The sequence below is a fragment of the Cynoglossus semilaevis genome, chromosome 2 (assembly GCF_000523025.1).
Source record: "Cynoglossus semilaevis isolate Cse_v1.0 chromosome 2, Cse_v1.0, whole genome shotgun sequence".
NCBI lineage: Eukaryota > Metazoa > Chordata > Actinopteri > Pleuronectiformes > Cynoglossidae > Cynoglossus > Cynoglossus semilaevis.
The window spans coordinates 463,891-476,710 of record NC_024308.1 but is presented as its reverse complement, the minus strand read 5'-3'; the positions used below and the strand labels follow the sequence as shown (position 1 = coordinate 476,710).

Here is a 12,820-nt window from a genome sequence, read left to right as displayed (position 1 = left end):
AGCTTAAGTGCTATTAAGGTCCGTGTCCTTAACTTTGTCTTCATTTTGGGAACAGAGTTGTTGTAGATTAAAACCAGATGTTTCTCCAAACACAACAACCTGATTGGACGTCACAGTGTCTGTGTGTGTGTGTCTGTGTGTGTGAGAAACACGCGGCCTCAGTTGACGTTCAAACTGAGGCTGAGGTTTTATTGAATATTCATGATGCTGGCCTTTCCTCAAGCCTCAATGGACACAAACTGTCCCTTTAATTTACCTGCTGTTTGGTCCCAACCTTCCTGACGTCCACGGAGACGAGCTCTAACAAATGGATCACTTTTAGACGCCGTTTGTGAATGAATGTGGAGGCTGACGCACACGGAGAACAACGACACCACCACGCTGAAGACAGAGTGTTCACTGTTCACACACACACACACACACACACACACACACACACACACACACACACACGATGCAGATGCTGGTTACTCCAGACTGTGGGAATAATGATGAGGACAGAAAGACACAGAGATGTTTGATCAACATGGACTGGACCGGTTTAAAAAAAAAAAAGAATTCAAGAGAGAAGAAACAAGTAAAGGTCCAGTCCAGTCCAGTCCAGTAGTCCAGTCCAGTCCTCTAGTCCAGTCCAGTCCTATAGTCCAGTCCTGTAGTGCAGTCCAGACCAGTCCAGTCCAGTCCTGTGGTCCAGTCCTGTAGTCCAGTGGTCCAGTCCAGTCCAGTCCTGTGGTCCAGTCCTGTAGTCCAGTAGTCCAGTCCAGTAGTCCAGTCCAGTACTCCAGTCCAGTCCTGTAGTGCAGTACAGTCCTGTAGTCCAGTGGTCCAGTCCAGTCCAGTCCAGACCAGTCCAGTCCAGTCCTGTGGTCCAGTCCTGTAGTCCAGTCCTGTCCTGTAGTCCTGTAGTCCAGTCCTGTCCTGTAGTCCTGTAGTCCAGTCCAGTACTCCAGTCCAGTCCTGTAGTGCAGTCCAGTAGTGCAGTCCAGTCCTGTAGTGCAGTACAGTCCTGTAGTCCAGTGGTCCAGTCCAGACCAGTCCAGTGGTCCAGTCCAGTCCAGTAGTCCAGTCCAGTCCTCTAGTCCAGTCCAGTCCTATAGTCCAGTCCTGTAGTCCAGTAGTCCAGTCCAGTCCAGTAGTCCAGTCCAGTAGTCCAGTCCAGTCCAGACCAGTCCAGTGGTCCAGTCCAGTCCAGTCCAGACCAGTCCAGTCCAGTCCAGTCCTGTAGTGCAGTACAGTCCTGTAGTCCAGTAGTCCAGTCCAGTCCAGGCCTGTAGTCCAGTCCTGTGGTCCAGTCCTGTAGTCCAGTCCAGCAGTCCAGTCCAGTAGTCCAGTCCAGTAGTCCAGTCCAGTCCAGGCCTGTAGTCCAGTCCTGTCCTGTAGTCCAGTAGTCCAGTCCAGTCCTGTGGTCCAGTCCTGTAGTCCAGTCCAGTCGTGCAGTCCAGTCCTGTAGTGCAGTCCAGACCAGTCCAGTGGTCCAGTCCAGTCCAGTCCTGTGGTCCAGTCCTGTAGTCCAGTGGTCCAGTCCAGACCAGTCCAGTGGTCCAGTCCAGACCAGTCCAGTGGTCCAGTCCAGACCAGTCCAGTGGTCCAGTCCAGACCAGTCCAGTCCAGTCCTGTGGTCCAGTCCTGTAGTCCAGTAGTCCAGTCCAGTCCTCTAGTCCAGTCCAGTCCTATAGTCCAGTCCAGTCCTGTAGTCCAGTGGTCCAGTCCAGACCAGTCCAGTGGTCCAGTCCAGTCCAGTCCTGTCTTCACTGCAGGTCCTCTGTCTGTCAAGTAGTGTCTTCACTGCAGGTCCTCTGTTTGTCCAGTACAGTGTCTTTACTGCAGGTCCTCTGTCTGTCAAGTAGTGTCTTCACTGCAGGTCCTCTGTCTGTCAAGTAGTGTCTTCACTGCAGGCCCTCTGTCTGTCCAGTAGTGTCTTCACTGCAGGCCCTCTGTCTGTCCAGTACAGTGTCTTTACTGCAGGTCCTCTGTCTGTCTGTCCAACCGTTCCAAACCAGGACTCGTTTTATTGTTAATTTAACAGTTGGTAAAAAGGTGTTAAATTGAGTTCTCTGTATCAGAGTGTGGCCCTGTTGACTGCTGGGATTTGGTTTCACCCCCCCCCTCCACCCTCCACCCCCCCTTCCTCGTCTGTTAAAAGTATTAATGAGCAGAACCTGAATGAATTCATGAATAAAAGTTTAAATTTAAACCTAAAATAATTCCTGTTGACTCTGTTGAAGAACTCTCAGTGTTAGTGGTTTATATTTAAATGGATTATTTTGGAAGTTTGGATTAATCAAAAACATTTGAGATGTGTGTGCAGTCAAAGAGTCGTGTGAGACGCTGGATCCAAACCAAGTCAAGCTCCATTTACTCTGAAACGCTCCCTCCCCATTAATCATGATGTGGGGCTCTGAAGTTTGAACTTTGACCTTTAGTACCGCATCAAGGCCCCGTGACAGATGGTGACGGAGCTCTGTGTCCTCACGTCGGATCATCCGTAGCGACGGCCGTCTGTTGGCCGGCTGATATTTCATGGCTGGGAGCGGCGTTGCCCTCTGACAGTTTCACTATTTCGTTTTGACGATAAACTATTTGAAAATGAGCTTTGTGCACAGCTGTGCTTATCAAAGGGACTTTGTAGCCACAGAGCTAATTGAAAAACCAGTGATCCTCCTTCAGACTGAGAGCTGAATGGCCCGTGCGTTGTATCACAGGCGAGATGCTGAGGCTGAAGGATACTGATTAGCATGAATGAATTAAGGCACCATTTCAATAAGTGGACGATAGTATATCTGTGTGTTGCACAACCGGACCACTGCTGCTGTAGGGCTGAAGATTTATGGCCTCCTACTGGTTATTTTCAACGTTCATTTTAGTCACCATTCAATGATGGCCCTGGTGACGGGGGTTAGAAGAGTTCACTGGTTCCATCACCGTCACATGTGATCAATAGCCGTGATCAATACTCCATCAGCTGGGGAATAAAAGACAGCATGGAGTTGTGTTTACGTGAACTCTGAAACTGACAGAGCTGACAAATATAACAACAGTATCACAGGTCACAAATAGGCGGTCTGTGGCCCAGATGCTGACCAGGACACCGTTCCTTTCTGGACCTGAACTTATAAACTGTGTAACATAGGGGTTTAATTAGTGAATGTATTCTTCATTATGACATAATCAGTTAATGAGCAACATCCATTTGTGTCCAAGACTTGTTTCCCTCCACCTGAACAAATATCTTCATCACATGACTTCCAATTAGAACAGAAATTCAATCAAGTTGATGAGGTTTCACCACAGTGTTTCATTCACCTCCTCCTCCTGTTACTGCTGATGTTACTGTTACTGCTGCTGCTGTTGCTGCTGTTACTGCTGTTACTGCTGCTGTTACTGCTGTTACTATTACTGCTGCTGCTGTTACTGCTGCTGCTGCTGCTGCTGCTGTTACTGCTGTTACTGTTACTGCTGCTGCTGCTGCTGCTGTTACTGCTGTTACTGTTACTGCTGTTACTGCTGCTGTTCCTGCTGCTGTTACTGCTGCTGTTACTGCTGATGTTACTGCTGATGTTACTGCTGTTACTGTTACTACTGCTGATGTTACTGTTACTGCTGTTACTATTACTGCTGCTGCTGTTACTGCTGTTACTGTTACTGCTGCTGTTACTGCTGCTGTTACTGCTGTTACTGTTACTGCTGCTGTTACTGCTGCTGTTACTGCTGTTACTGTTACTGCTGCTGTTACTGCTGCTGTTACTGCTGTTACTGTTACTGCTGCTGTTACTGCTGCTGTTACTGCTGTTACTGTTACTGCTGCTGTTACTGCTGCTGTTACTGCTGTTACTGTTACTGCTGCTGTTACTGCTGCTGTTACTGCTGTTACTGTTACTGTTACTGTTACTGCTGTTACTGCTGTTACTGTTACTGGGCCAAATCCACTAATCACTACAACCACCAACCTTTTAACAGAAATCAAACCAACATCTGTGCTGAGAATCCAGCAGTTCCAGGTGAAGTGGCCAATCCGTCCGTACAAGCAGTAAAATATCTTTTTTATCAGAGTGAAAATGAATACGTTCAAGTGCATTAGGACCAACTCATCTGTTATTGTTTTCAGTCCCACAGAGATAATTATGCAGCTGTAATTACCCAGTCCCTGAGGTTAATATCAGCCTCACACACCTGAATCATTACAGTTATTTTCTTCACTAAAAAACGCAGATCAATCAAGTCAAGACTGAACCTGAAATTTTACCCAGTTCAATTTTCACTTCCACGTTTCTTGCCTCGTGTGATGATAATGAGTTTAAATTTTAATTACATGCAGAGCCAGTCTGTGTTCACCACCCCCCCCCCCTCCTCAAGACTCCACCCCAGCGCCCGTGCTGCTGTGCCTCCACCCAGTGTGCTCTAATTGGACGGCTCTGTAGGAGCAGGGTGAGCACAGACTGGCACAGCTGCCTGTTCCTGGAGAAAATCCCTGGATTTTATCAGCACAGCTGGAAGCATTTCTGCGATTCAACATGACGTCGTTAGAGGCTATTTATAAACTGGAAACGTCTGCCAGCAGGGGGCGACACTGCCTGGATCAGCTGAGACACGTCAGGGATATCAGTGGAAATGGCCGACATGACAATGAGAGGATTCTTAATGGAGAAATCAGGCAATAAAAAAAGACAAGAAGTTCAGCGTGAAGAGTCAACAAGTGTCAACAAGTGTCAACAAGTGTCAACAAGTGACAACAAGTGTCAACGCTGTGAATCAAATCGTCTGGTGTGAATTCATCATAACGTTGGTTTGGAGTCTCAACAAATGAACGCTTCTCTGTTCACTGTACACTTTAATGTGACTGCAGGAACATTCATTAGAGTCAACCAGTAGTAGTAGTAGTAGTAGTAGTAGTAGTAGTAGTAGTAGTAGTAGTAGTAGTACAATCCAGCAGGATGTGTACCTAAAGAATAGGAACAAGGTCTGTCCAGTGTTTTTAAATTTTCTCGCTTTTACGTTGAACCAACGTTTTAGGAACAAACGTGTCAATGGTTCAAAACAAAACTGAGTCAACGAGTGACTTCTGGTCTAAGAATACGTATATACATACATATATATATATATATATAGACACACAGTATATATGGTCTTATGTATTTGGTGGTTTGGCAGCAGGATCTTCCTTTTTTGATTGAAATTATTTTCTGTCTGTAGATACGAACCCAAACCTTCACTCTGGTTTGGGTCGAGCTCCACACACACACACACACACACACACTGTGTATCAACCTATTTTCAGAACTGTACCACCTACAGTACGTGGCACTGCCTCCCAGAATACTGGTACTCTGTACAGGCAAATACACCTACAGAAATACTCAAATGTATCTGTAGATATTTTAAGGTAGAACCAAACAGGTTTTATTTGGCAGCAGGATCTTCCTTTTTGATTGAAATTATTTTCTGTCTGTAGATACGAACCCAAACCTTCACTCTGGTTTGGGTCGAGCTCCACACACACACACACACACACACACTGTGTATCAACCTATTTTCAGAACTGTACCACCTACAGTACGTGGCACTGCCTCCCAGAATACTGGTACTCTGTACAGGCAAATACACCTACAGAAATACTCAAATGTATCTGTAGAAATCCGTTCTGGGACTGAGTATTTGATTCCAAGTAAATGTTTATGTTGAGTGGACAGTGAGTGGACAGTGAGTGGACAGTGAGTGGACAGCAGTGTAGTTATAATGAGGTCAGGATCTACAGTAACTTTAGTTCCAGGAAGGTTCACTCCAAACACGGCTCATCTTCAGACCTCTGGGCTTCAGGAGTTTTTCATTAACAAGTATAAAATGTTAAACCGACTGGTGTCTCCTGTCAAATGAAAATCTCTTCCATTAAATGTCCATATTAAATGTCCATCCAAAGACCCCGTCAGCTGCTGATCCTCCCAGCAGCTGACAAGACTAACTGTAGCATCAAATCCTTTAAAGGTTTATGCTTCTTGTCATGTCTGTCTGTTGTCTGTTGTCTGTTGTCTGTTGTCTGTTGTCTGTTGTCTGTTGTCTGTTTGTGTGATCACACTCACCTGTGTCTGTAATGAGCTTCACTTGTGTTCTGTCCTGGTGCTCCCTGTGTATATATATATATATATACCCCTCTCCCTCACTATGCCCTTGTTGGATCATTGTAGTTGGATCATTGTAGTTGACTCTCTTCGTCTTCTCAGCTCTGCTCGACTTTGTCTGTGTTTCTGTCCTGGCTTTTGGAATTTAGAATCTTCAAAATAACCGACCTGCACCAGTCCTGCGTTTGGGTTCTGTTCTGTTTGGGTTCTGTGATTGATTCAGTGTGTATCCTTCATGCCAGCGTTGTCGTAGCAGTTGTCGTACCTGTTGTTGTAGCTGGTGTCGTAGCTGGTGTCGTAGCTGGTGTCGTAGCTGGTGTAGTAACTGTTGTCGTACCTGTTGTCGTACCTGATGTCGTAGCTGGTGTCGTAGCTGGTGTCGTAGCTGGTGTCGTAGCTGGTGTCGTAGCTGGTGTAGTAACTGTTGTAGTAACTGTTGTTGTAGCTGTTGTTGTAGCTGTTGTTGTAGCTGGTGTCGTAGCTGGTGTCGTAGCTGGTGTAGTAACTGTTGTCGTACCTGATGTCGTAGCTGTTGTAGTAACTGTTGTCGTAACTGTTGTCGTAACTGTTGTCGTAGCTGTTCCTCCTTTGTTCCTGGCCAACTACCTTCCTTTTCTCAGCTCTGCTCGACTTTGTCTGTGTTTCTGTCCTGGCTTTTGGAATTTAGAATCTTCAAAATAACCGACCTGCACCAGTCCTGCGTTTGGGTTCTGTTCTGTTTGGGTTCTGGGCGTAGCTTCCTGCCATGTCGACGCCCGCACGTCACACTGCTTTTTTTGATTATTTTCTTCAATCTCACCATGCAAAGATGGTAATTAAATAAAAGTGAGTTAAAAATCATTTGTATTTTTGAAAACATATACTGTATATGACATACATTTGTATTTAATCTGTATTTGTCTTCTCAGCTCTGCTCGACTTTGACATACATTTGTATTTAATCTGTATTTACATATTTTATTGCTCCTGAATTTTCTTTCAAATATATATATTTTATTGTTCACCAACAGATGAGGTTTTTTTTTCTCGGTCATGCAGCTGTTTGAAAACCTCTCAGTTCCTGTTAGTGAAGATAGGATCAGTTGACAACCCCAACATTTTCAATTTGCTGTTATCAGCCTCTGAGGGGAGGTGTCAGCGACCAGAGCCTACAGCAGGAAGACACCGGCGTCTCACCAGCAAGAACCCAGATTCAGGTTCTCTCTCAGCCAAGACGTCTCTTCTCTTCTCAATCCACTTCTGTTCCTTCAAAAAAAACTTCTGTTTCCTCCCAGTGTCGGAGCAGACATCAGCCGCCGTCGTTACACCTATTCCCTTCTGGAGTTTCATTGTATTTTTCACAAATAATTTCCATTCTTGGAACGAGCCTTCACTGACACACGCACACACACACACACACAGAGTTCTGGGTTAAAACGTTGGTTCTTGCCGTACGACCCGATCCATAACAGTTTGTTGTTCTGTTGTTTGTTGTGACTGACCAGTTCAGTCTGTGTTTGTGTCAGTGGCTCAGCAGTGTGAACTGAACTGGTCCTCAGTCGACCTGGGCTTTTACACTTTGTGTTTATAGCTGAGTGACCACTGGTCATGACCTGTCTTCAAGGTCACAGTTAGGGTCAGGTTTATACAGCAGTGGACGGAGCTGGACCACAGACCACAGACCACAGACCACAGACTGTCAACTCTGCTGCTGCTCTGTGTTACGTTTCAGAAATGATTGGGAAGAATTCAACTGGAGGAAAGTTGGAGGATGACAATGACTGCAGTCCAATGAAAACCAGGGATTTAGATCTGGTTAATGACCACAGTCTGAGGAGGTGTGTGTCTGTGTGTGTGTCTGTGTGTGTGTCTGTGTATCTGTGTGTAGCTGCTGGATTCTTGGTTTTATTTTCCCACTGAAGCTAAAACTGTTTTTTTTGTTGTTGTTTTTAAATAACCTTTGTAATGATGTTTTCTAAAACCTCTGATGAAGAGACATTTAAACTGCGTCCAGTATAATGTGTGACCAACTCTGATCATCTAATACACACCAACTCTGATCATTTAGTTCAAACAGGAGTTGAAGCCAGAGCAGGATTGACTTTCTTCAACAACAGTGATGGATGAGATGGATGAGATGGATGGATGGATGAGGACATTCAGTGGTGAACACAGTGTAGGGTTGTTGTTGCTGTTGTTGTTGCTGTTGCTGTTGCTGTTGTTGCTGTTGTTGTTGTTGTTGCTGTTGTTGTTCTGCTCAAAACTAAAACTTTATTTCTTATTTTAAAACAACCACACTGTCGTGACAGTGAAGCCCTGAGGAAATGTGAGTTTGAGCTACGATGGAAACGATACGGAAAAGTTATTTGACAATTTTCTGTGAAAACATTGTATTTCTGGTTGGTGACTCTGGGTGTTGTGAACACACCGGAGCACAGGCCACACCACGGTTCCGTCTCCACGATCCAGCATCACATACAACGTAAAACGGAGGTTAAATATCTGAAATGTTGGCCTCACTTCTGTATTCTTCTCTTTTCTAGTTCCTCCCAAGATATATGACATTTCCTCCGACATCACGGTGAACGAGGGCAGCAACGTGTCGCTCATCTGCACAGCCAGTGGGAAACCTGAGCCAGCCATTTCCTGGAGGCACATCACCCCATTAGGTGAGTTCACCTCACCTTTCACCTCACTTATGCTGATGAAGGGGCGATGGGTAAACACCGTGGCAGACAGAGGGGGGATGAAGAGGCAGGTACTGCAAATGAAGTAGAGAGCGGAGATGAGGACGGAGATGAGGACGGAGATGAGGACGGACGGATGGGATAAAAAAATACAACTTTAGATGAACAAAAGGAGGGAAATGTTCAACTGTGTAAAGGTCGGTGTTGGAGCCTCGCAGCAGAACAGCTGAGGAACAGGAGATTTAGAGTTGAGTCCAGCTTGGTCCTGGGACGGGGACAATACGTCTTTGTCTTCTGGTCCAATAAATACATAAAGTAATTCAACAGAAGACATTCATCTTTAGACTAATACATGTACAGATCCTTTGTAGTTGAATGGTAGTCAGTCTTGACTTTAGCAGCTCCTGCAGGAGCTGCTGTGTGTTCTGTGTTTTTACTACAGTCAGAGTCAGAGACATCACTGAGTGGGAAACACAATATCTTCATATCCAACATAATAAGTCAGGTCTGCGTGAAGTCGTTTTCTTTTCATTCTCCATCCATTTGTTGTACCGTCTTAGGAAACGACCAGAGATGCAGCTAAAGTTTATGCTTATTTCATGGATATTTGACACGTTTGAAGAAACATTTTTCTGCCGCTTTGGCTTTTCATTTGATACAAAAATCACCGCCGCTACCTGCACCTGCGCTTCCTGCCGACGTACAAGGACACGCTGGCTCTGTGTTAGGATCAAATGTCAGGAGGTTGGGTTGAGTTCAGAGTCAGTGTGACGTGAGGCTGTAGCTGTGAGGAGACACTGTAGAGCTGCTGATGTCCAGTCCAGCTGATGATGTCATCCTGTCACCCAAGGCTGTAGCCATGACAACAAGGACCCCCCATCATTATTTCATTAGGTTATGAATCATGGTCTGTTCCTTTGATGCCTTTGGTAATTACAAAGGCACAGTAGTTAATTGATGAATCCCTGGTTATTTTTAACACATTGTTGTAACTGAATGAATCAAAAACAGTCTTTAATCCCACGACCAGCGCTCGTTTACAACACTGACAGTTGAATAGCTGTGCTGTTATCACTGTGTTCGGTGGTCGTCACTCACATCATGACTCGTCCCCGCCCCCCCCCCCCCCCCCCCCCCCCCCCCCCCCTTTTCCATATTAATGGGTTAGAGCTTATCTGATGGCAGCGTGGAGGAGTGTGCTCATCCTCTGAATGCATTTACAGGGAGTTTTTCAGAAGATGATCAAAGGACTTATCTGCTGAGTCCAAATGGCAGTGGCTGCTGCTCCTTTGAAGTGTCCACACTTTGAAGTGTCCCAGGATATAAATGATACCCTGGTCAAATGAAAGGACCCGGCACTAAATGTAATCACAGAGTGTGTGGTCCGGTGCATCAGTGAATGGACTCATTTGGAGTGAGATGTTTGAGCCTGTTGTTGTGGTGCGGCCTGTTCCACTAAAATGTTGTAATAGACTAATGATTTATTGATGCCGTTCCATTTACTGTGTTGGATATGCAAAGCAGTCTGCTCCGAGGAGAGCACACACCTTCTAAATATGCAATCACAGCGTGAGCAAATACTTCCCAGGAAGACGTGACGGGCCCACTGCACCACCGCGTCGGTGCGGGCCTGAAGTCCTGACCTTTGAGCTTGTGGTCCAACCTTGATGGACCAACAACAAGTGAGGACTAGAACAACTGGACTGACTCCAGGTCAGACCGTGTTCAACCCATTTTTAACTCAACTACTGAGTGACATCAGCGACAGTCGAATTCAATTCATCTGAAAATCACCAACGTCAAGAGTTACTCTGTGAAACTACACAAGCATTAAATTAAAGGAAACCCTCAAAGCACAGAAACACAATGAAGCCCTCTCTCTCTCTCTCTCTCTCTCTCGCTCTCTCTCAAACATTCAATTCAAATACTGTGTCAAATAAAGACATTTTTTTAAGAGTTATTCAACTCTTATTAGCAGCCAATCCACAATCAGTCCCAAAAAAGATCATAGACAAAAGTCATCAACGACAACAACAACGTTATTAAACTACAGAAGCTACAGCTGTGAGTCTTGTTTGTTTTATTCTCGTTAACTTCAACAAAGATCTGGGTGGCGGACCACAGTTGTGCTGCGGGTGGGCAGACTGCCGGCCCTGCTCAGCCAGGGCAGAGGGTTTGTTGCCCCGTCACGTGAACGTTCCCACGTGTTCAGGAACTCAATGTCACACTTGAAATATAAAAATGTAAATACATGTTTGTAATTCCCAGAGTGTTTTTCAGAGAGAGAGAAGCTTCATACGTGGACGTTTGTGTGTTTTAAACCTGTTGAAAACACAACATAGAAAATGCAATCACTTCCTGCGTCAGTCGTCGTCCGTGTGATGGACGTGGAGCTGAGGTGTGACGTGGTTGTGCGGTGACAGACCTGGCTACATGGCAGCTTTTATTTCTGAGCTGGGCTGAGCCGTAGATGTTTCTGCTGCAGCAGTGAAGTTTGACAGGATGATAAATTGCCCTGAATGACTGTCAGGTTTTCATTCTCACTCGGACCGTTTTGTGTTTGCATTTTTCATTTTTTTTCTTCTGTCCTCACTCCTGAGCAGCAAACCAGCTAATAACAAATGTATCTGGTGAAGTGTGGGCACCAGTCTGTTTGTTTACCAACAGCGTCTGCCTCTGGGTGTGTGTGTGTGTGTGTGTGTGTGTGTGTGTGTGGATGTCAAGTCAATGAAAACAGTTTCAAACAGGCAACTTTAAGGTCAGAAAGAAAAAAAAAAGATTATTTAAAAGTATTTCTCAATAGTTTTCAAACAACCCAGAGAACTCCATCACAGCAGTTATGACTGGTCGTGGTCTTTGAACCCTCACCCTCACCCTCACCCTCACCCACCCCCACAGTAACATGTACAGTATGTGGTGTCTCCCTGTCAGTCGCTCAAGTCCATAAATGTAAAGTCAGTTTCTGTTGAATCCACTTCAATCCTTGTTGACGTGCCCTTGAGCAAGGGTTCGTCCTCCAACTGAGGCGGAGTCGTAGCTCAGCCACCAATCGGGGAACAGCAGTGTGAAAGTGTGTGAATGGATGCAGTCATTTGTGACCCAGAATGAATTAACTCGCCTAAATTAAATAAAAAGTGAATTTAAATGAGGAACTCCATTAAATCAACTCTGCTGCCAACACCTCCAGAAGGCACTGGATTAGGATGAATTATAATCCCTAAACCAAACTACAGTTTGGAAGAGGCTGTGGTGACGCGTCAGCCTTTAGAAGGACGGTGGATTCACTGGTGTTTCCTAAACACACACAGATCAGAGAGAGAGAGAGAGACAGAGAGACAGAGAGACAGACAGAGAGAGAGAGAGAGACAGACAGAGAGAGAGAGTCTGTTTTAGTTTGCTGTGGTTGACTGGATGGCTGCATGGACAGGCAAACTGCTTTGATAAGTTTTTTTTTTCTTCCATTGAGATTTAAATCTATGGGATAAAAGTGTGACCTTTGCAAAGCCTGACTAGAATATTTAAGTCGATTCTTGATAGTTTCCTGTGATGGGACTTGTTAAAGACACATTTTTATCCCAGCAGCTACTGTACATTTATCAACGCTGGATGGAAAAAAAGAAAAAAGAAAAAAGAAAGAAAGTAAAAGAAATAATGTTCCTTCTTTTGCATTTTCATTTATGTGCATATCTTCCCCTAAACGCCCCCTGAGGGAACAGACAGCCAACATCTCATCTCCAGCTCCTTAAAAACGACACGTAACAACTGAAAGTCTGAAAGTGACAACAGTCAAAACTGCAGGAATGATTCAGACTTCACCAAACGTCAGGGACGAGAACCTTGACTTGACTTGTTTCCCCAGCTGCAACTGTGTGTGTGTGTGTGTGTGTGTGTGTGTGTATATATTTATATATACAGTACATACGGCCCACAGCCCACAGTGGCAGCCCACAGTCCAGTGTGTGTGCTCACAGTCCTGGCCCACAGTCGTAGCCCACAGTCGTGGCCAACAGTCCTGGCCCACAGTCGTGGCACACGGTCCGC

General features: G+C 45.3%; 1 protein-coding gene across 1 annotated transcript in view; it reads left to right on the top strand.

The window, feature by feature from the left end:
- Positions 1 to 12,820, top strand: part of negr1 (neuronal growth regulator 1) — a 95,138-nt gene that overhangs the window by 31,106 nt on the left and 51,212 nt on the right. The window contains 1 exon segment of the mRNA XM_008328974.3: positions 8,636 to 8,761. Coding sequence (XP_008327196.1) covers positions 8,636 to 8,761 — 126 coding nt within the window.